The sequence below is a fragment of the Lissotriton helveticus genome, chromosome 9, assembly GCF_964261635.1.
Source record: "Lissotriton helveticus chromosome 9, aLisHel1.1, whole genome shotgun sequence".
NCBI classification, from domain to species: Eukaryota; Metazoa; Chordata; class Amphibia; order Caudata; family Salamandridae; genus Lissotriton; species Lissotriton helveticus.
Window position 1 is genome coordinate 662,628,775 of NC_136070.1, and position 20,611 is coordinate 662,649,385.

General features: G+C 43.9%; 1 protein-coding gene across 2 annotated transcripts in view; it reads right to left on the reverse strand.

Moving 5' to 3' along the window:
• The window catches only part of PACS1 (phosphofurin acidic cluster sorting protein 1), a 1,445,983-nt gene that overhangs the window by 637,800 nt on the left and 787,572 nt on the right, over positions 1-20,611 (reverse strand). For both annotated transcript variants that reach the window (XM_078660756.1, XM_078660757.1), the window contains one exon: positions 13,663-13,722. In XM_078660756.1, the coding sequence (XP_078516882.1) occupies positions 13,663-13,722 (60 nt within the window). The remainder of the gene's footprint in view (positions 1-13,662; positions 13,723-20,611) is intronic.

Consider the following 20,611-nt stretch of genomic DNA (forward strand, 5'->3'; position numbering starts at 1 on the left):
GGATTCTTTATTTTCTACAGCGGAAGCCTCATCCTCCTCCTGTCAGCCGAAGAAGTCGGGGACATCGTCCATTTGATTGTGCTGCATCTTTTGTTGTCTAGTCCATCCATCTCGAAGAGTCTTTTTAGACCGAAAAGACGAACAGGCCTCACAGGTATCCTCTCGATGTTCGGGCAAGACACATAAGTTACAAATGGGATGTTGGTCGGTGTAAGGGTATTAGGAGAGGCACTTCGGACAGAAGAGTACGGAGTATGTTCCATTAGCAGGTCATTCTCAATCTTGCTCAAAATGTATAAGTGATGCCTGGCCGGCCTGTAGGCCAAAGAGACAAGTCAAAAACCCACTGCGAAGTCTAGAATGAGATATATACTATACAGATCGAAACAATACAGTTGAGATATATATATTTATCCCAGACTGAAGGAGACTCAAACCGTAGTGCGAGATGCTACATCCACACTGGTCGGCGGAAAAAAACAATTTGAAGATGGCGTTGATGACTATGCACAGTATTTCCAAGAGGAGGAGTCACACAGCCATGTGACTCGAAGAAACCTTGGAACAAAAACAACTTGTAGTCATCCGAGCCCAACACTACAGGGCGCACTTATGCAAAGCATGTGAATCTACAGCACGCATGCCTCGAACTTAACATTATTTTCTATGGGACTTTATTTTAAGTTCTTACCAGTATTTGCTACTGGAGTGTGTTGCAGTACCTGGGAGTGGACATATATGGTGCTGGACCTACTCCAAGGATGAACTAAAGTACATCTACTTCTGTTTTTGGGACTTTTTGGCATTAGTAAGTGTCGTTTGGGAATGGCAATGGGCTTACCCTTTCATGGGTGGGTTTTTTGTCCCTCGCTAAGCCCATTCTTACTCCTCCCTAAACCCAATCTTACTCCTCCTTAAACCCCTCCAATTTAGGTGTATTTTCCTTCTTCCAGCAACTCTCATCTGCTCCTCCCACTTTTACTACTAAAATGTATGCTTACATGTGTGAAGGTTTCACCCCCCTCAGAGAAAAGATGGGCAATGTAGGGATCGCCAGATGTAGGTTTTGTAGTAAGTAAGTAGTACTACTGTAGAACTACTCGCGTACTATAAATCGCAGTTTGTGAATAGGACACTCCCTATTTATAAAGTACAACAGCCATCCTTTTGGCCTTTTAGCATTGTAAAATAAGGCTTGCTAGAAGCTGAGAGGGAAGAGACCAGCATTACAAATTTTAGTCTGCCAAGCTTTTTTTAAAGGTACGTGTTAGATTTAAATTATAAGATGGAAAGGAATAGAGGTCCTGAGTTTGAATTATTAAACTCTGAACCTAAGCCACCCCATCTGACTGGCCTGATCCAAGTAACTAAAATAAATATATTCAAGTCTGCATTACTGCACCACCTGCAAATACTTTATTTCTCTCCCCTCTTCACTGATCACAAAAACGCACAACAGAGAATTCTTCTCTTCACTAAAGAGAAAGAGGCACAGCTCTTCCACCAAAAACTGTGTTTACACCATGGAGAAAACTCTGCCATGTCCATCTCCAATCAACTCTATACCTTTTCAATGTGCTTTCCAACATAATTATACAGTAACCCAGCTCATGGCACTGCCTGTTCCCAGCAGACCCTGGTTGGAGAACTGGTGATATCAGCTATAATCATCATAGTTACTCCACCCCATCTTTCCCAAGGCCAATACATATTTATGAAGGGTCCCTTCAATGTGTTGCTAAATACTCTTTCACTTTTTTTTTAAAGGGAGTCATACTTTCTCCCAAAGGAACAAGTTATTTACCTTCGGTAACTCCTTATCTGGTACAGACTCAGGGACTCCAAGCTACGCAGTGGTCACAGCTTTGGCTCTGGTGGAAGGACCACACAGACCCTCAGGTGCTTGCTTCCTCACCATTGCATAGCATATCTTTATGTGGAGTAAAATCTACATGGAGATGGTTCTCTGTTGCACTGTTTTGTCCTTCTTAGATCGAGTAAAGCACACAAAGTGTTGATTATCCACCTGGATGTCTTTGGTACGATCAATGTAGAACAATAACACTCTTTTTGGATCCAGACGGTGGAGTCTCTCCTCTAACTTAGTTGGGTAAGGCGGAGCAAAAAAAGTCTGCAGAGTAATGTTCTGGACGACGTGAAAAGGTGTTACCACCTTGGGAAATGAATGAATATGTTCGGAGGACAAATTTGTCTGGGGAAGAAGGTAGTGTATGGAGGGTTGTCTGAGAGCGCCTGCAACTCCCTAACCCTCCTGGAGGATTTAATTGACATTAGAAAGACTGTTTTCATGGTGAGTAGGCTCAGAGGGCGACTGTTTATGGGCTCAAAAGGTGCGCACATCAGGAGAGTAAGAACCACATAAGGGAAAGCTGGGCATACTGAAAGAGGTGGAGAAAACATGTTGTAAACCTTTTGGGTATAGTGTCACAACGGGTGACGTGAACAGGGAGGGCTGATCCAGCAACCGCAACAATGCTGAGATGGCTGCAAAGTATCCTTTCCCTTTACCCAAGGCAAGGACTTTCTGGGCGAGGCATAAGGCAAACGAGAGAACCTCAGATAAGGCTGCAGACAGATGATCAATGGGTTTGGCATCACACCAAGCCACAAATTTGGCCCATTGGCAGGTGCATACAGTTTTAGTGGAGGGAACCTTGGTTGCTAAGATGACATCACACACAACAGAAGGGAGGTAGAAAATGTGCAGCTGTCACTGCTCAATCTCTATGCACTAAGTTGAAGAATGTGCAGGTTCAGGTGCAGAACTCTGTCCCACTGCTGCAACAGGAGATCCTCTTGAAGAGACAGCCTGATCAGAGGACTGACGCTCATGCTCAGGAGTTCAGGATACCATACTCTCTGTGCCCAATCTGCAACCACAAGAATGACGGGCCCAGTTGTTCCTGTTCTTCTTGAGGACTGTGGCCAGGAGTGGTATCAATGGAAAGGCTACAGGAGCCCTGATCTTCACTCAAGACTAAATGTGTCTCAGAGTGAGAGCTGTCTTTGAAACTCCAGCTGTCAGAAGGAATGACATTGTGCGTTGGCGAAGTTGGCAAATCGATCTAACCAAGGTTCTCTCCAGTCACTTAAGAGACCTTGCACCACCTCTGGAAGTAGACGCCATTTGTGATCCGCAACTCATCACAGACTGAGTGTCAGCCCTGACATTTAATGAGCCCTCCAGGGGCTGCAAGACCAGGCAGATTTTCTGACATTCCAGCCATGTCTGAAGGTGCAGAGCCTCATGGCACAAAGTCCAGGACTATACTTCACCTCATTTGTTGCAGTACCACAAGGCGTAGGTGTTGTGGGTGAACACCTGTACCAGCCATCCCTTGATGGATGGCAGTAAGGTTTTCATTGCCAAGTGTATTGCTCTCAACTCCAACAGGGTGATGTGTAACAGAGACTCCGCTGTAGAAAGGAGTCCTCTGATCTTCACCTCTCCCAAATGGTCGCCCCAACCTAGTAGTGACAAGTGGGTAACCCCAGTGAATGCAGGAGGCCCACCATGGTCTGAAGGTGGGAGACAAGTGTCTGGGGCGAGCCCACCTTCAGCAATCAGTCATCAAGGAAGGGGAAGACTGGAATCCCCACGCTCTGCAGATGGGCTGCACCACTGCATCACCTTCACAAACACATGAGGGGCACCTGTTGATCCAAAGTGGGGCACAGCAAATTGGAAATGCTTCTGACCTACCATGAACTACAAGTAATGTCTTTGGGCTGGCAGAACGGGAATATGGAAGTATGTGTCCCACAAGTCCAGCGCTACCGTCCAGTTTCCAGGGAACAGGGCAGACAGAACCTGAGCCAGAGTTAGTGAGTAGTTGACAGGGCATAGTTCTACAATAGGATCGAGATCTCCATCCTTTTCTGGCTCCAGAAAGTAGAAGCAATAGCAACCATGAACTATTTATGATGTCGGCACCCTCTCAATGTCTCCTTTAGCCAGAAGAGCCTAGACTTCCTGGTGTAATAGCTAAAGGTGGTCCTCAGTCAGCCGATCAGAGGACGGTGGCATAGGTGGTGGGGTTTGTTGGAAGGAAATGGCATAACCTCGCTGCACAATCTGATCTGAAGCACCCATTTATATGGCGTTATCGCCCGCCACTGGGGCATGTGGGATCTTATCTTGCTGCCAAGTGGTAGTCCATGATGGTAGGAGGACATATTAAAGGGGCCTTGAAGCTGTTACAGGAGGGGGTGGGGTGCATATAAAGCATCTTAGATTCCCTGTATGGTGATATTGTAGGAACAAGCCAGGGTTATCTTTGGACCTACAGGCTCGGACCACTAGGCTTTCATGGGTAGGGTGCTGGGTAAGTAAGGCTGGATTCCCTGGGAGTGGGGCCATAGTGATATGCGATGGTCCTGTGTCCAGGAGTGCCTGTGAAGGGAGTTGACAGAGGCCCCAAGCAGAACATTAGTAAGGGGTTCATGAAAGGGGAGTAGAGGTTCCGAGAAGGATACCCCAGGTTGAAACACCTCTGTCAAAACGTTTGTTTTGTGTTCCACTGTGTCAATAATCAGGTGCAAGACCCCAGTTGCCCTCCAAACCATCATTGCAAAGGAGGCCCCTTTCTCTGTAGTCACTGTGGGAGAAGAGTAGAGACTGGGGTCTAGTGAGGTATCCAGACCACTGGCATTAGCCAGGTCTTTATACCATTCATCATCGGGCATGGATTCTTCTAGTGGGTCAGGATAATTGGTGGGAATCTTCAAATCCACTCCAGTTGTGTTACTCATAGGACCTTACAAGAAAATAAGGCTCAGTCCTCCATTCAGACTGTTTGGGTCTGATCAGCCATTCTGGCTCCGTATCAAAATCAGGAATCACAATTAGGCAAGAAGGAGAAAAATACATAAATAGAGCATTTTAAAAAGCAATTTAAGAAAACATTTAGAAAAGTTAAAAAAGTAAAAGAAGAACCATACGGGTGGTACAGTACTATGCATTAGTGAAAAAGGTCATTCACGGTCAATTGTGTCTTTGGTTACCAAAGGAAAACAGTCTTGAAGAGCAGAAGCCATTCACGCGAAGTCAAATTCAATTACTAACCGCTGGGTTTAGGGCCGTGTTGACTAATTTCATAAAGCGCACTAGCCTGCATGCTAGTTGGATGTCTTCTCCCTTAAAGCTCATCAACAGAGCTTGTCTACGAGTTCGCACACGTCTTTGATTCCAAAGCTGTGTTAGTACGCTCTTTCGGATACTATCTAGAGCTTTGCAGTTACACAGCAGGTGCAGAACATCGTCTTTAGCAATTTCGCAAAGCCTACACTTGGGGTTGCAGTCCAGGCGCATCCAGGGGGAAGATGTGGTTTAGATAGTATTACCCCCATCCTCAACCGCAAGAAGTCTTCCTTCGCCTTCCTTGAAAAGCCGGTGCTGAGGTATGGCTGTGGTGAGGCACTGATGTAGCCTTTAATCACAAACCACCCATGAGACCTCTTGGTTAGTGCTGCTTTGTCCTCTTCCAAGGAAATTGTTTTCACAGATTTATTAACAAGACGCTTGAAGCAATTGTGTGTACAACTCGAGTCCCAAAGATCTCTTAGCACAAGGGAATTTATGGCTGCTTGGAGGTAGACCATTGCAAGGGAGTCCTTGTTTGTTTCAAATTCTTTCCAAAGATGGGCATTCAGAGAGTCTCTTTCGCCGTTCTTTACTTTGTGCCAGCATTTTACGTATGCACCCTTGCGTGCGATTTGCTGCTTCTGTAGGCCAAACTCGAGCCTTAGCTGTGCTGGAGAAGTGAATGGAGGAAGCGCGAATAATATTCGCAATGTTTTGCTGACCACGTTGTCTAAGATAGTCTCATCCTTCCCTCTCATACATTCACTGCCATATGAATTACATTTAGGTTAGCGATGCCAGGGACGCAGCCAGTGGAACGGACCTCGAAGGAGGTTGTGAAGTTGTACAAAGATCCACCAACAGATCCTGAGCGGCGAACAGGGCAAACCCATCTGCAGGCTTACAGTTGGTGTTCTTCCCAAACCCATGGGCCTGAAGGTGCTCCAGAGTGGTCCGGCTGGCAAATAATGAGGTGCATGGCCTAATAGAACACTTCAAGTTGGGAGGGGTCACTCCAGGAAACTCAAAGAAACGTGGAACGGACTGAGGCTGAGGGGCCACGGGGATGAGGTGGGAGTGGGGCCTAGATTTGTGGCATCACTCCTGCACCTAGTCAGATGACTTGGACTGGCATGGAGAAGTTGAAGAGCGCTACGACTTCTTCCGAGTCGGACCAGAAGAAGTAATTTATCATGCTGATGACCAGCATGAACGATTCAGCGAGTGGTCCCGGGATCTACCTCGCGACCAGGACCTGGAGCGGTGCTGAGAAAGTTGTTGAGCGGCCAGGAGCTTAATGGCTCGCTCGCGGAAGGCCTTTGGATTCATGGTTTTATCATCTGGGCAAGCCTTGGAGATGTGGTCCGGCTCTAGGCCCCAAAGGCATACCAAGTGGGTCTCTGTCACAGACATCAGCCTGTAACAGGCACTACAGGTTTAAAACCAGTTCGTTTTTCTGGGGACATAATCCTAAAAAAGTGTTGAAAAGGGCACAGTGGTGTACAGGTATGTCAACACAAGTCAGTCAAAAGTGACTAAAGGGAGCTTGATCCGGATTCGTGCTTATGGCATGAAAAGAAGGAACTGTGGTCAGAGTGCTGGGATGGTTCCTATACAGGCACTGTGCATGCCACTTCCCGTACGAATGACGCCAACAACATCACATGGAGCCGAATGACGCAACTTACAGGTGAACAAGGGGACTGCTCAGAAAAACTTCTGGCTCCAGTCAGATGCTTGGGGAGAATTCTACGTTAAGAAATCTGTGACTAGAAGTCTCTATCAGATAAAGGTATAAGACATACAGAAAAGCAGGAGAAGAGTCTTTAGGCAGTGGCTGTGGATGTCTGTACAGTCTTGGCGTACTGCCTACAAATGTATGTTACATCTTATGGGGTTATTAAGGGGTCTGGAGGCTGACCCAGTGCACCTCTCTCTACATGAATGTGGTGAAATAGAGGTAGTGTCCGAGAGGATTATAAAAAAAAGGTAGAGAGAATCGTGGGGATTTAGTGCTTGGTGAGTTTGATATATAAAATAAAGAGGAAGGGATTGAGAGAGCTGAAGAAGAAACATGCCGGTAGAAAGAGAATCAAAAAGCAGATAGAGAGGCAAGACAAAGGACGGTAAAAATAAGTTAGAGGGAGGCAAAGAAGTATAGACAGTGGTAAAAGATGGTAAGTAAGGCCGGGAAAGAGACGGTAAGAGATGATTAAGATGGGAGATAAGTAAGGTTGAGAAAGATTCATGAAGAAAGATAGAGAGCCGTATGGTAGAATAGGTAGAGACTGAAACAGAGACTAGAGGTAGGCAGAGCGAGAGACAGTGGTTTTAAAAAACAAGACTCTTCTAATTGTCTTGATCACTTAACACCACGGTGCATGTTGGAAGTTGGGGACCCTGGTTAATTGTCGAGTTTGCCCATGTCTTAAAACAGTTCATCAGAGGGAGAGTTGGGGTTTTTCTTGCAGGTTTGGAGGTGGAGGACAGTGCATCAGATGAAGCAGTGGAACATAACAGCTTAAACTGAATGGGTTTTTTGAATAGGTAATAGTAGCTCAGAAAAAAAGAGGGACAAGGACAAGATCTTTAGCTGGTTTGGAGGCTAGGATCTCAGATGGTGCATGTGGACTTGCACACCTTGGGAAACATTTCTTTCCCAGGCCTGGTTAACTGTTTGAAATGAAGCTCAGTATCCCTTGGGGCCTTTTTCGGGGTATGATTTAAAATACTTAAATTACTTAAAACGAATAACCCAAATTCCACTCATTACCCCTCCATCTGTGCTACAGCCCAGCTGGGCCAATTTAGTTTGGTACATCAAGTTTCTAGTTGGGAAATCTCAGACTTACACCCTGCTAAAATGATTGCCTACAAAACATAGTTTGCTACATCTAAGGAGTAGCCTATAGGTTAATGTTCATTTCCCCATGGAGATACACATTTGACAAATTTATGCTATTCATGCTTTAGAAGGACCTTACGAAGATTAATACTTTTTTTTTTCTTTTTAATTTTGTTTACTGACATTTGAACAAATTACATATATTTCAGCAATCGTACATGTGATATCGTCGTACATCATACTATAGCGATTAAACCACAACAAACATAACAACAATACAAAGGGAAGCAATACAGCTTGTTTGCATTTCTAAATTACACATTAGGTACACTCTACTGCATCATAGTGTGATTCTTTCCGAATGCGATATCTCCACGCTCTGTAAGATGTAATGTGCCTCGGCAGACAGAGAGTCAGTGTGGTCGCGACATTCATGTCTAAGGGGTGGCTAATTTCATGCTTGACGAGTGGCTAGGTCTGGGTCATGGGCTAAATAATGATGAAGGGCATTCTTGAGTTAAATTATACGCAGTCAGCCAAGTTAGAAAGGGCTCCCATATATCTATGAGTCTAGATGCCAGCGGTAGCAGTTCCCAAAATATGTTCAATTGTTCCTGACAGAACGTAATGTCTAAGATCCACGCCCTAATGGTGGGAGCATTTAGTTTGCCCCAGTGTATTGCGACTACATTTCGCCAGTAGTAAAAGTATGGCCAATAAATTACGGCTCCCGACTGGGGCCTCCTGGACATATCCCAGGAGTCTGACTTAGGGTGATGGGGGTATGTTAAACTCCAACATTTCACTAATCTTTTGAAATTCCTCTTTCCAGAATTTCGCCACTGATGCACAGTTCCAGGCTATATGGAGGAACAAAGCCTGAGGGGCCCTGCATCTGCAGCAGCACCCATCTGGGCGAAGCCCCATGCGGTTAAATTGGATGCGCGTCTTGAAAATGCGGTGTAGGTACTTAAAATGTATATCTTGCAGTCTATAATTAGGTGAAAGCATCTCTAATTGGCTGCAGGAGAACTGCCATTGATCGTCTGATACAGATTCCTCCAGTTCAGAGTTCCATCCCTCCAGGGCTTTCGGCTGCTCCACCGGGGATGAACGTTGCATAGTATTGTATAATCGAGTAATGAGTTTACTGGGGGATGAGTTGGAGAGTATTAGTTAAAGGGCCGGGAGAGTATCTGGAGGGGTCGGGAATGTGTCATGTAATTTGCGATATGTACCCCTGATGCTACAGTACAACAGTAAGTCAGAAAACCTAGGGGACGCCCCCTGGGCAGTTGAAGGAGGGGTTACAAAAGTATCATTAGTGTAAAGGTCAGCAAATGTGACTAATCCTAATCTGTGTGCCTGTGCGATGTTCGCTTTGTTGCCAAGTGCTGGTAGCTGTGGATTTTGAGCTAGTGTAATAGATGGTGCATATAAAATCAGATGTCCCACCCTGTTGCATAGCCTGTGCCAGGCACAGCGTAGTGTTTTAGCTATGCTTAGCATAGTAGTTTGTCACCTATAGGGTCGTATAGGGCCGCTTTTAATGGTTTCGGGCTACTCTGTCAGATTCAACTGCCACATGAGGCTGGAAAGGAGTCAGAAATATCCAGTGGTGTAGATACTGTGCCTGAGCGCAGAAGGCTTATAGGGGTATGTCTGGTGCGCCAATGAACCATTTTGCAGTGACTCTTGATACATTTCCATGAGGTGAGACGCTAGAATCGTGGCATAGCATTTACAGAAAGCGGTCTTCAGACAATCTAAAGCCGGAGCTTTGTCGGCTGGGAGACTGTTTATCACTTGCACTATGTCATCAACAGTAAACGGTTCATCCAGGTAGTCCCCGTGTGCTCTGCTGAGCCAGACTAATTATAGTGAATCAAGATAAGTTGTGAGTTTGCTATCTATGTGGGATGCAGTAGAGTTATATAGCGAGGTATAAAATTAAGTGAAATGATCATGTATCTACTATGGGCCTCTGATTTTCGGATATAATTGTGTTGAGTGCTTGGCGGCAGGTCAGCCCAGCACCATGTGACTCTGGGCAATAGCTCGCTTAATCTTACGGGTGATTGTGCGCTTTACAAATGTGGACTTTACTTTACTTTACTTTGCATGACTGGGGGTGTAGGCTGAGCAGTCTAGCCAAAGCATCACACAAAATGGCATTGAAGACGCCTCCTCATATGATGGTATCACAGCCTAGTGTGACCGCTTTAGCCCATACACCATTAAAGAAGTCTGGGTTATCCATGTTTAGCCCGAAACTCGCAACCATGACTACCTTTGTGCCACCCAGTGTACCTTTCAATATGACATATCGACCTTCTGGGTCTGTCTGGGATTGGATCAGCGCCCATTCCACCCCTCAACCTATTATTATCCCAACCCCCCCTAGCATAATTAATTAGAGTAAATAGAGGAGTATACCTCCCCCCAGTGTTTGTGGCGCAGTTTGTTTGATTCAGTGTTGTTTAAGTGTGTTTCTTGGAGGAAACATATGTCCACGAGACGTCTAGTGAGGTAAGCATGGATGAGGTGTGCCTTTCTATGATTATTTAAGCCCCTGATATTCCAGGTCAGTAATGAGCAGGCCGTCACCTCCACAAGTAGTGCACAGACAAATGTAGCCAACGCAAACCTGTCAAGGATTCAGTCAGAATTGCTTGCAGCACATTTATATCAAACCTAGGACTAAGCGGAGAGGAAATGCAGCGTGTCTGGTGTGTTTTGTGTCTGCTGTAGTGAGTGATCATGTGACAATTGCTATATTGTGTTGTCTGTCTGCTTCCAAGAGGAACAATAACAAACCCCCAACCCAGCCCAACCAGCCACCCACACCAACCCCCAATCAGGTTGTGCAATTGATCCCACCCGACCCCACATACTACGAACTGCCCTACCATGAGGCAGTGTGGCCGAACCATGAGTTTATAGCTATGGGGTAAACATTCCCAGGTTATAAGTGGCTATTTCTAGGAGGTTAATGGAATATTAGTCTTTAGAGTTCTCACCTTCATTTTCATTACTTTACTTTGGCTGCAACGCAGGTTTTAAGGAAGCGACTTAGCTAATATAGATTAACCATCGGGCTTTAATCATTATCGCTGACGGTAGTATCAGATGTCTCCTGACCAGCTTGGGATGCGTGGCTTTTCAGCTTGCCTATGTGGCCAGCAAATTTAAGGGCTGATTTTCCATCGGTAAAATAGTGCGCCGCTCCATCACATGTGACTCTCAGCTTTGCTGGATGGAAAAGCGCATAGGATGTGCTGGATTGCTGTAGTAGTTGCTTGACTGGAGTGAATGCGCGTCTGGCTGCTTGAACTGTGGACGTAAAGTCCGGGTAAAAGGATATAATGTTTCCTTGGTGGTTGATATTGCCCTTCTCTCTGGCCTTCCATAGGACTACATCTCTGTCCCTATACTTTAGCAGGCGGGCAACAATAGGTCTGGGGGCGTCACCCACCGCGGGCTTGGGGGCTAGAGACCGGTGTGCTCTTTACACGATAAACATTGTAGACAGGTCTTGTCCAAATAATTCTCAAAGGAGTTCCTCGACATACGTCTCCATTTTAGGTATTGCGGTGGTCTTCGGTATGCCAATAATAAGTATGTTGTTCCTCCTGGAACGGGCCTCTATATCTACATTTCTCGCTTTAATAATGCTTAAGACCTTCTCCATTTGTTGTAAATGTTCCTTTGATTCAACTTGATAATCAAGAGCATGGGACATTCTATTTTCTAGTTGGTCTATACGTGTTTCGTGGGTGTCCACTCGTTTTCGTACTTGGTCAACTTGGCCGGTGAGCTTTTCAAGTTTAGTGTCGATCACTTTGAGGCTGGACTTTACCTCCAGTAGTATGTTCTACAGGTCGTCTTCTTGCCTGTCTGGCACTTCGCTAGAGGCTGAATCTGTATCATGCTCAGCTTCAGTTACAGCATTACGTGTGAGCCTCTTTTCAAACTACAGTTTAGTTTGTTTTGCGTCGTTTTTGCCCATTTTTCCTCACCGCACTGAGCATTTGTATTTGCACTGTAGGTCGGGTCCGGGTTTCAGAGAATTGTAGTAGTGGAATTTCCACTCTCAGCGTGCTAGTGTCCTTCAGTGCTTAAAAGTTCTCAGAGTAGGTGGCAAGATCAGACTCGAGATACCTGCATCTCTAGTCAACAAATGTGACAACACAAATCTACTGCATATATCTCCCAACCTGCCAGAGGGTCTGGCCTATACCATGGAGCGTTTTGACTCAGTTGAAGTGCAAGCGAACTACTGCATGTGATTTGAATCTGGAAGCTTGGCAAGTTTCCCCAGAGGACCGTACCTCCTTGCCCTTATGTTTGCCTCGGGTGGTGGCATTAGTACCGTATCACAAAGAACATTTGTCAGCTATCTGCTACCAGGAGGGATACACGTCTAAGTGAGCAGCTCATCACACCCATCCCACAGCCCTGTGATCAGTCAGTCGCACTTAGGTTTCAGCACGGGCGATTCACCTGCTCAAGTTCCACAAATCTGCATTGAGGATTATATCCTGGTCAGCCATCCATCTACCATATTGCGCAAATGTAGTCTGCGGGGTCACAATGCTGCGTAACTAGCACTAAACAATTGCGCTCTGCGTTCCCCAGCACTCGCGGTCCAGGCTTAGGTGTCTCATGTGAATAAGAAAGTACCATTCTATAATGGTGCCAGTTGCTTAAACTCGCCTCACCCACTTCGACTTGGATGTGCAGCAGCTGGTCTCAGCACACCCGGCTACCCAAATCCTGCCGCCAGAGATGGACGGTAGTCATGTTCGCCCCGATGCAGCGATAGCAAAAGAATGCATGTACTATTGACTCATGCTTGAAGGATTAGTTGGAGTAACACTATCTTGGATCCACCCGAGCAACCGTGTTCCCGCCACTCTGCAGGTAACGGACTCGCTCCACGGTCGGCTCCGCTCGCGCGTGCAGTTGTGGGTTACAGATCTGGATCCCCAGGAGTGTACGCTGCCAGATACCACCTCAGCTTCACACCGGCAAGAATCCCAGGATCCGTCCGCTTAGTTTAAAAAAAAAAAAATGATCTCCCGGATCTACACATCCAGTTACCCCTGGCTGCATCTCCCGGGGTCCCCAGCCACGGAATCCCTCAATGCAGACAGCGCTCGTTGCCCTGCGGTTCGTTTTCACTTTTTATTAAGAGAATTTATTTGACCTCACTTGTACTCATCCGTGGCGATCTCTGTTCCGCACCAGTTGTATTCTGACCAGGGAGGGCGATCTACGGTCTGCCGACCAGGCCAGCGCGTGTAGACCTCGTCAAGCTCTCCCTGCAGAGACAGGCTTCAGCTTCAGCGACCAGTAGGCCTGATCTCGCCCAACCTCAGTAGCCGGGGTTACGTGCCGCCGCCAATCCAATATTTCCAGGGATGGAGTCTGGTCACAACCACTACCAATGCTGCTTGACTCGAACTGGTACACAACCCCAAACAGCAGGATTAATGCAGGATTTTGTGTTCAACTGGCAGAGCCCATTTAGCAAGCAGCCATCATGCTGCTCGGCTAAGCCACGCCCCCCCACGAAGATTAATACTTGATGATAATGTTGTTATGAAGATAGTAATTTGTTTCAGTTTATTCCTCGCTCAATAAACACATCTCAATATCAATTTAAAAGACATTATAACATGCAATGTGCACAAATAGCTACATGTGTTACCTCGTCAGACACTTTAAATCTTTTCAGTAAGGCCACAAATTTCTGTTTAATATTTGGTTGCTGAAATGAAATAAAATACATTGGATTAATTGATTTGTAATACCAATCTACAAACAACAAAACCTGCACAATTATCTTGAGGAATATTGGGGCTAAAAGTGATTCAAAGACAGATATATGTGGGGGCATACGTTGCTAAGGGAATTTATCTTCAGGGTGATTCAGGTATACCTATTTCTACACCTTCATCCATACCAACAGTTTAGGGTGACTGCATGGATCAGATAAAGGCTTCTTATAAAGACGTTCTCCCTTAAAAATTTTGCAAGGACCGTAGTGCTAAGGCCTGATCCCAAACTGCTTTAGTCCAGTTTCCACATTTCTTACCACAATGTAAGATTAAAGCAAGTATGTGTTCAACAAGCGATTATTGGGGTTGTCTTGTGAAGGAGAGAAATCACCAAAGAGTACCAAAATGACCATGACTGCATTTTCTTTATGTAGTTCTTCTCGCTTTACTTTTGTTTCAACTACTTAGGCACATAATTTCACAAATTGAAAAATGCTAGAGAGGAAAACTAAAACTAAAGTTTCAAGCAAAAGGGTTGGGGCAAAACTTTTCTGCAAATAAAAATAACTTTTTATGGGAAGTTGCATCCATCAGGTAAGACACATAGAAGGCATGGGTTTGCCCAAGTAGGAACTTGACAAAATTCTGCAATATGTACATGCCTCTGCTACGAACCCTATTAAAGTTTTATAAAGTGATGCCCATTCACTTCAGCTGAATCTAATTCTTCTTGGCTTAAACATGGCTAAGGCAATGGCAGGTGGGTTGCTCCTCGGATTTCCAAATGTACAGCTGGAGTCTTATATGCCTCCACATGTGGGGAGTGTTGGAAATAAAAGTGGGTGGGCAATGCCCAACCATTATCCAGAAAGGGAGCAGGAATCAAAGCAGTAGGCTCCCAGTTTCAACATTGCCCCTGAACTTGGTTTGACTAAAACGCACTACTTAGCAAAACATGTGCATGGGCCTGCAGGACCTCTGCTTTGATAAAGGCACCACACATTGCCATAGAACAGGTCTAAGACAAAAATCACGGTTCACGCCCCCGCGGCGATGACGACCCATGGGATCCTGACTTTTGAACAGGCCACCCTGAAGAATATTTCTGCCATCACCAGCGTATGGTCATTCAACAACCTCTTCACACAAGAAAGAGAACAGCTCAAGGGACTCACAGAAGACACAACCATCATGATAAAACCAGCCGACAAAGGCGTGCCATCGTCATCCAGGACGTGAGCACATACAACTAAGAATATCACCGCCAACTTACCGATACCTGCTACTACCTCCCCATTGAGGACGACCCAACTGGACGCCTAACTACGAAGATCAGGAGTTTGGTATCGGAAGCCGAGACAGAGGGTTGGATCACTTCACATAAAGAGGAGTTCCTGATTAACAATCAACCATGGATTCCGTACTTCTATACCCTGCGAAAATTCATAAAAAAGTCAACCCGCTGCCTGGACGACCCATTGTCTCTGGCATGGAATCCCTCCTCGAACCATTGAGCAAAGTTTCAGACTTCTACATCAGACCGATCATGATGAAGACACCGACTTACCTTAGAGACATGACTGAAGTCTTGAAACTCCTAGAGACCTTGCCCAATCCTGACAGAATCAGTCTCCTGGTCACCCTGGATGTGGAGGCGTTATATACGAATATCCTCCAGGATGCCACCCTTGAGGCCCTAGAAGCAACTTTGCAGGAAACAGACCCTTGGCCTTCCCAGACCCCGATTTCCTTTATTTTAGAGTGTGCAGCCTTGGCCCTGAAAGAGAACTTCTTTGCCTTCAGGGTCCAACTTTACCATCAGGTACAGGGTACCAGCATGGGTAGTACCTTCGCTTCCAGTCTAGCCTGCCTGTACATGGCTGCCTTGGAGAAAAAATTCATCCTACATGAGAGCAACCCTTTACAAGAAAACTTACTAGTGTGGCGCCGCTACATAGATGACATCCTGGTGTTTTGGAGGGGTGATACAGAAGTGTGATACCTTCTGTGACTGGGTCAATACTCTTGACCCTTTTTTGAAATTCATGAGCACGAAGACAAATAGCAGTATTCCCTCTCTTGACTTATTGATCTCTATTCAAAATTGGGTAATACTAACCACCAACTACAAAAAACCTACCGACAGTAACAGTCTCCTACTTTACGACAGCCATCACCCGAAGGCCCTCAGGAATAACCTCCCAGTGGGGCAGTTCCACTGTCTCCGTAGGAACTGTAACACCGTAGCTGAGTATGAGAATCAAGCTACTATCCTGACAACTAATCTTGCTGAAGGTCACTATCCGCAGAAAGTGATACGTCAAGCATACAAAAGGGCCAAGAATAATCAGAGAGGGAGCCTCTTGGAAAGCAGGGTTAAGACACCAACTGACACTTTTACCTGTGTCACCACATTCACCCCCAGTTTTAACAGGATACAGAAGGTGATTAAACAACATTGGGGCATGTTACAGATGGGCAATTTCTCCCCTGGACCTACTTCCTTGTTTGCCTTTAACACCTTGGCTGCTAAGGCAATTCCCGCTGGGTGCTGCAAATCGATATTTACCATTGTTCATGACAAGGTCAGCTTGTCATAAGCACAGCTCCAGTGTACTGCATGACGAGCTGACCTTGTCATTAGCATGGAAGTGGTTAAACGCCCCCAGAACATGAGGGACTTACTTGTACATACTCACCAAAAACCACAACTGAAAAGGCAACCGACTCTGTGGGCTCTTCCTCCAGTAGAGGGGCATTTTCCCTGTGGGTCTTGAGCCGTATGCCACCTGACTACCGCTACAAAACACATAGATCTGGGTTTTCAGGACCTTGGCATCAAAAGAGACATACCAATTGCAAGACCAAAAATTGTGTATACCTTATCACATGCCCCCGCAACCTACAGTACGTGGGAATGACTACGAGACCTGTCAAGGTCCGGATTAGTGAACATAGAAGCACTATCCGATGCAAGAAGACAAATACTAGAATGCTTAGTAATTTTTCAGAGCCAACCATACACCAGATAGCTTGTGTTGCACGATTATAGATTCCAATCCCAACTGGTCAGCGAGAACCCTCTTTACACAGGAATAACGCTGGGTGTTCGCCTACAGAGCAAAACCAGAGGCCTGAATAACAACCTCCCCTGGGCGGAGTTTATAAACTGATCACGGTTTCAGCCAAAGGACGCCCCTGATATCAACACCATGTATCACCCATAACAACTCAGGATACAGGAGCGCCTCCTTGTACGAACACTTGAGACATAGAGGATCCTCCCGCACAACAGAATGCAAGCCCTATGATGTCCTGGCACAACTGAGTTTTGACACATCATTTTCATTCCTCTGTTTTGAGCGTCCAACACACCGCAATTAGGAAGCTCTGCCAGGCACACGCACTATCTCATGTCCAAGCAGAGGTCTATCCCATTGAGCATATCCCTGTAAAATTGCCACCTGCTGCTTGTGAGGTCCAAACGCACTGAGGTTTCCAGGCCCTGAATATGACAGCTGTTATGCATACGAGCACTGTGAGCTTAACTCCACACAGCTTTGGTAGCCTATGCCTGACAAGCTTCTCATGGCCATACGATTACCAATATGCCCCCCGATACGCTGAACACGACTATCATTGTGACATAATACGGCCAATATGCCCACTCGATAAGCTGAACATGACCACCATTGTGACAACATACTCCGGTATTTCTATTCCCTTTAACCCCTTTTTGGGCATAACATTGCCAGTTACCCTCTTTTTCATTCGCTTTACCCATTTCCTCTGGCCATAGTACCCTTTCCAGTATCACCGCAGTGACAATATGCCCTCTTATATGCACTCTCACGTATCATTTACTGTGGTCGCAATGCTGCCAACACAGTCTCTTCATAACCCTGTACATGAGTCTGAGTATGTCTGCCATTGTGACCTTTGGTGCCGAAATCCTCCAGCAATTCGTATTTCTATATACAGGTATAGCTACAGTTAGCACACTGCCTTCCAAATATTACCAGAAGAAAAAGATAATGAGAATATATCCTAAACATATTAGAGTAAACTTACTGACACCTACAAAAGGACCAAGCAGATGTTACAAAAAGGAAAATGGTAAGGTTATTAGTACATGTTTGCAAACTGAGAAAGCAGTTTCTGCTGATGATATGGTTATGCATGCAAAAAGGATTCCTACAAATGGTAATATGTGTGGAAAAGACACCTTCAAAAACAAATATGTGAATTTTTCTTTGTTAAACAGTTGTACAAGAAGGGAGGACATTAGAAATATTATATGTAAACCGTTTAAAAATAGACTACTTGGTAGTTTACTCCAAAAGTATCCCACTTTCAAAAACCATACCGCCAAATTGAAACAAACACATTTTTCACGTGATTGTTGAAAAATCATTTGCTGTCAAATGAAAATTATTTATTTTAACTATGAATCACATGAAAACATTGACATTTAATTTTAACAAGTAAATTATATATGTTGGGAAAAAAATTGCATTGGTTACATTTCTTTAACATTTTTGGTGATTGTTGAAGACACATATCCACAACTGAATCATACTTTCAAGAGCAAACGTACTATACATACATTAATTGGGTCCTAGCAGTAAACAACGAAGGACGTTGCTACGCAGTCATGCATGGCTCCATGGTAGGATTAGAAAAAAAGTAAATAATATAACCAAGCACTTAAATCAACATTTTGAGGAGAAATCTATCAAATGTTCTGTTTACCAATGGAATTGCACTTCCGTGTGCAAGATTCAGACAAAATCTATTGAAAAGCTACAAATGTTTATCAAGGTTTAAAAAAATAAATATATTTATATATATATACATACATACATGTATATATATGCACATTTGCAAGCCAAAACAAAGATTCTGAAAACATTGAACACCTGCCCATTTAGAAATATTATACAGCCACAATGCATTGTTTAGTAGGCTGTCTATAAAACGATATTTGTAATTCCACTTTTCATGACATTAAAATGCTTTCAACTCATCATTCAAGTATACGAACACTTGCACAAACTCTATACTTTGTTAAAGGTCCAGCAATACATTTGGAGAAAATAAATTATGCCCTATTAAGCTCTACTCTTATCACTTGCAAAGTATGCAGAATCAAAATACTTTGTGGCGACTCTGAAGTTTTGGTGTCTCCAAATATTGTATACTCGCAAACTAAAGTGGATAAACAAATTATGGACTATAAACTGTGATTGGGATACTTTGGAATTTTACTAAATAATTTCAGAAATTCCAAATAAAGTGCACATTTGCTGTAGACGCACACATTATGCTAATCTACTAAATACATTGATTTAGTAACGAAAAAGAAGATAGAGTAGCTTGGAGAAAAGTTGCAATTTATATAATTATGCAAAACAGATATAATGTTTGTGCGGACCAGATTGTATGTTGTTATTGCCTGGAAAACTAGATCATAACTTTATGCTTTCATGTGCAGTTTGTAATTTGATTTGACTGTTTGATTTATATTTTGTAAAGCACGAATAAATACCCAGAGGCGTCTTGGACGCTAATAACTTGGATATTTACCCTATGCCTTTTGAATTACAACATTTCAACTTATATGAAAGTATATCAAATCAAACTTTATATCCATTTCAAACTATAATTAGAAGGCAACCTAAATCTGGGAAATTTCAAACATAAGAGTTAGTGTGTGAATTAAAAGGAAAGCTTGCTTTTCTTTTATTAAATTATTAAAAAAAAACTAGAAAGTGTGGGAATATAGTGGAAGTAAGAAGAATCTTTGGTTGTTTTAGTTAAAAGAGTGCCCTCCCAGGAAAAAAAATGGCAAAAATGAATAAGCATTTCCAAAATACAAGAGGCTATTTCTTCATTGTAACAAAATAACATACACAACAAAAACTTTCAAATGAATGACTTTACAGATACCACTGACCTACTATTTACAGATGAAACTAACGTTGTGTAATTTCAGAAAGTTAGTAAACAACACTGTTAAGGAATATAGGAGCGCTAGAGTATACACCCACTGCCTTCTAAAGATGTAATGGGTGATGCCTTAGAACTTTATCAAATGAGAGAGGCTACAGGAGATCCACTTAGTTTTTGGAAACAACCTTTAGAGGTGTGATGTTATCAAATTTTATTTTCAGCAGGAAAAGGAGGGCGATATGATGATCATACTATTCTAATTTCAGCATCAGAATATCGTTCCACAAGACCATAATCAGAGGACTCATGTTTAAGGCAAAACATACTTTACATTTTTAATTTACTATATGAAAGTGAATTATCCATTACCTCCTAGGCTGTATCGCATGCGTTGTGAACTGCAACAGGATTTAATAACTATACTTATTAGTTATAGCATTTCTAAGTAAGGTTGAAAGCAATGACAAAAGCCTGGATTATAACAATCAATATTATGGCATGTCAGCGATGCACAAATGAATAATGGTTCCAAAGGCATGAAGAACTAAGATGTATGTTGAGGAATGTGTGACTAGCTATTTGGTTTCTTACTTTGAGTTGTGCAGAATACCTATGGGGTGATGTATACACTATTCTACCAAAGCTAACAATTTGACAAATATTGGGTTGAAAAAATCAGGAGAATTATTTTCTTTAGATCAAGCAAATGTTTGCAGATGTTTTCATCACGAATTCCAGACTATGCTTAGGGTTATAACAAAAAAGAAAAGAAAAATCCCTTAGGAGAGTTTGTTGATTTCGTTTGGAGAAAAGAGTACCAAGCAATAGGTGCACCTCATATTCATATGCTGTTATAGATTTTTTTTTAATGCACCAGAATTTGGATGCAACTCTGTTGAACCTCTTCCTGTAGTTTATTATGCAATA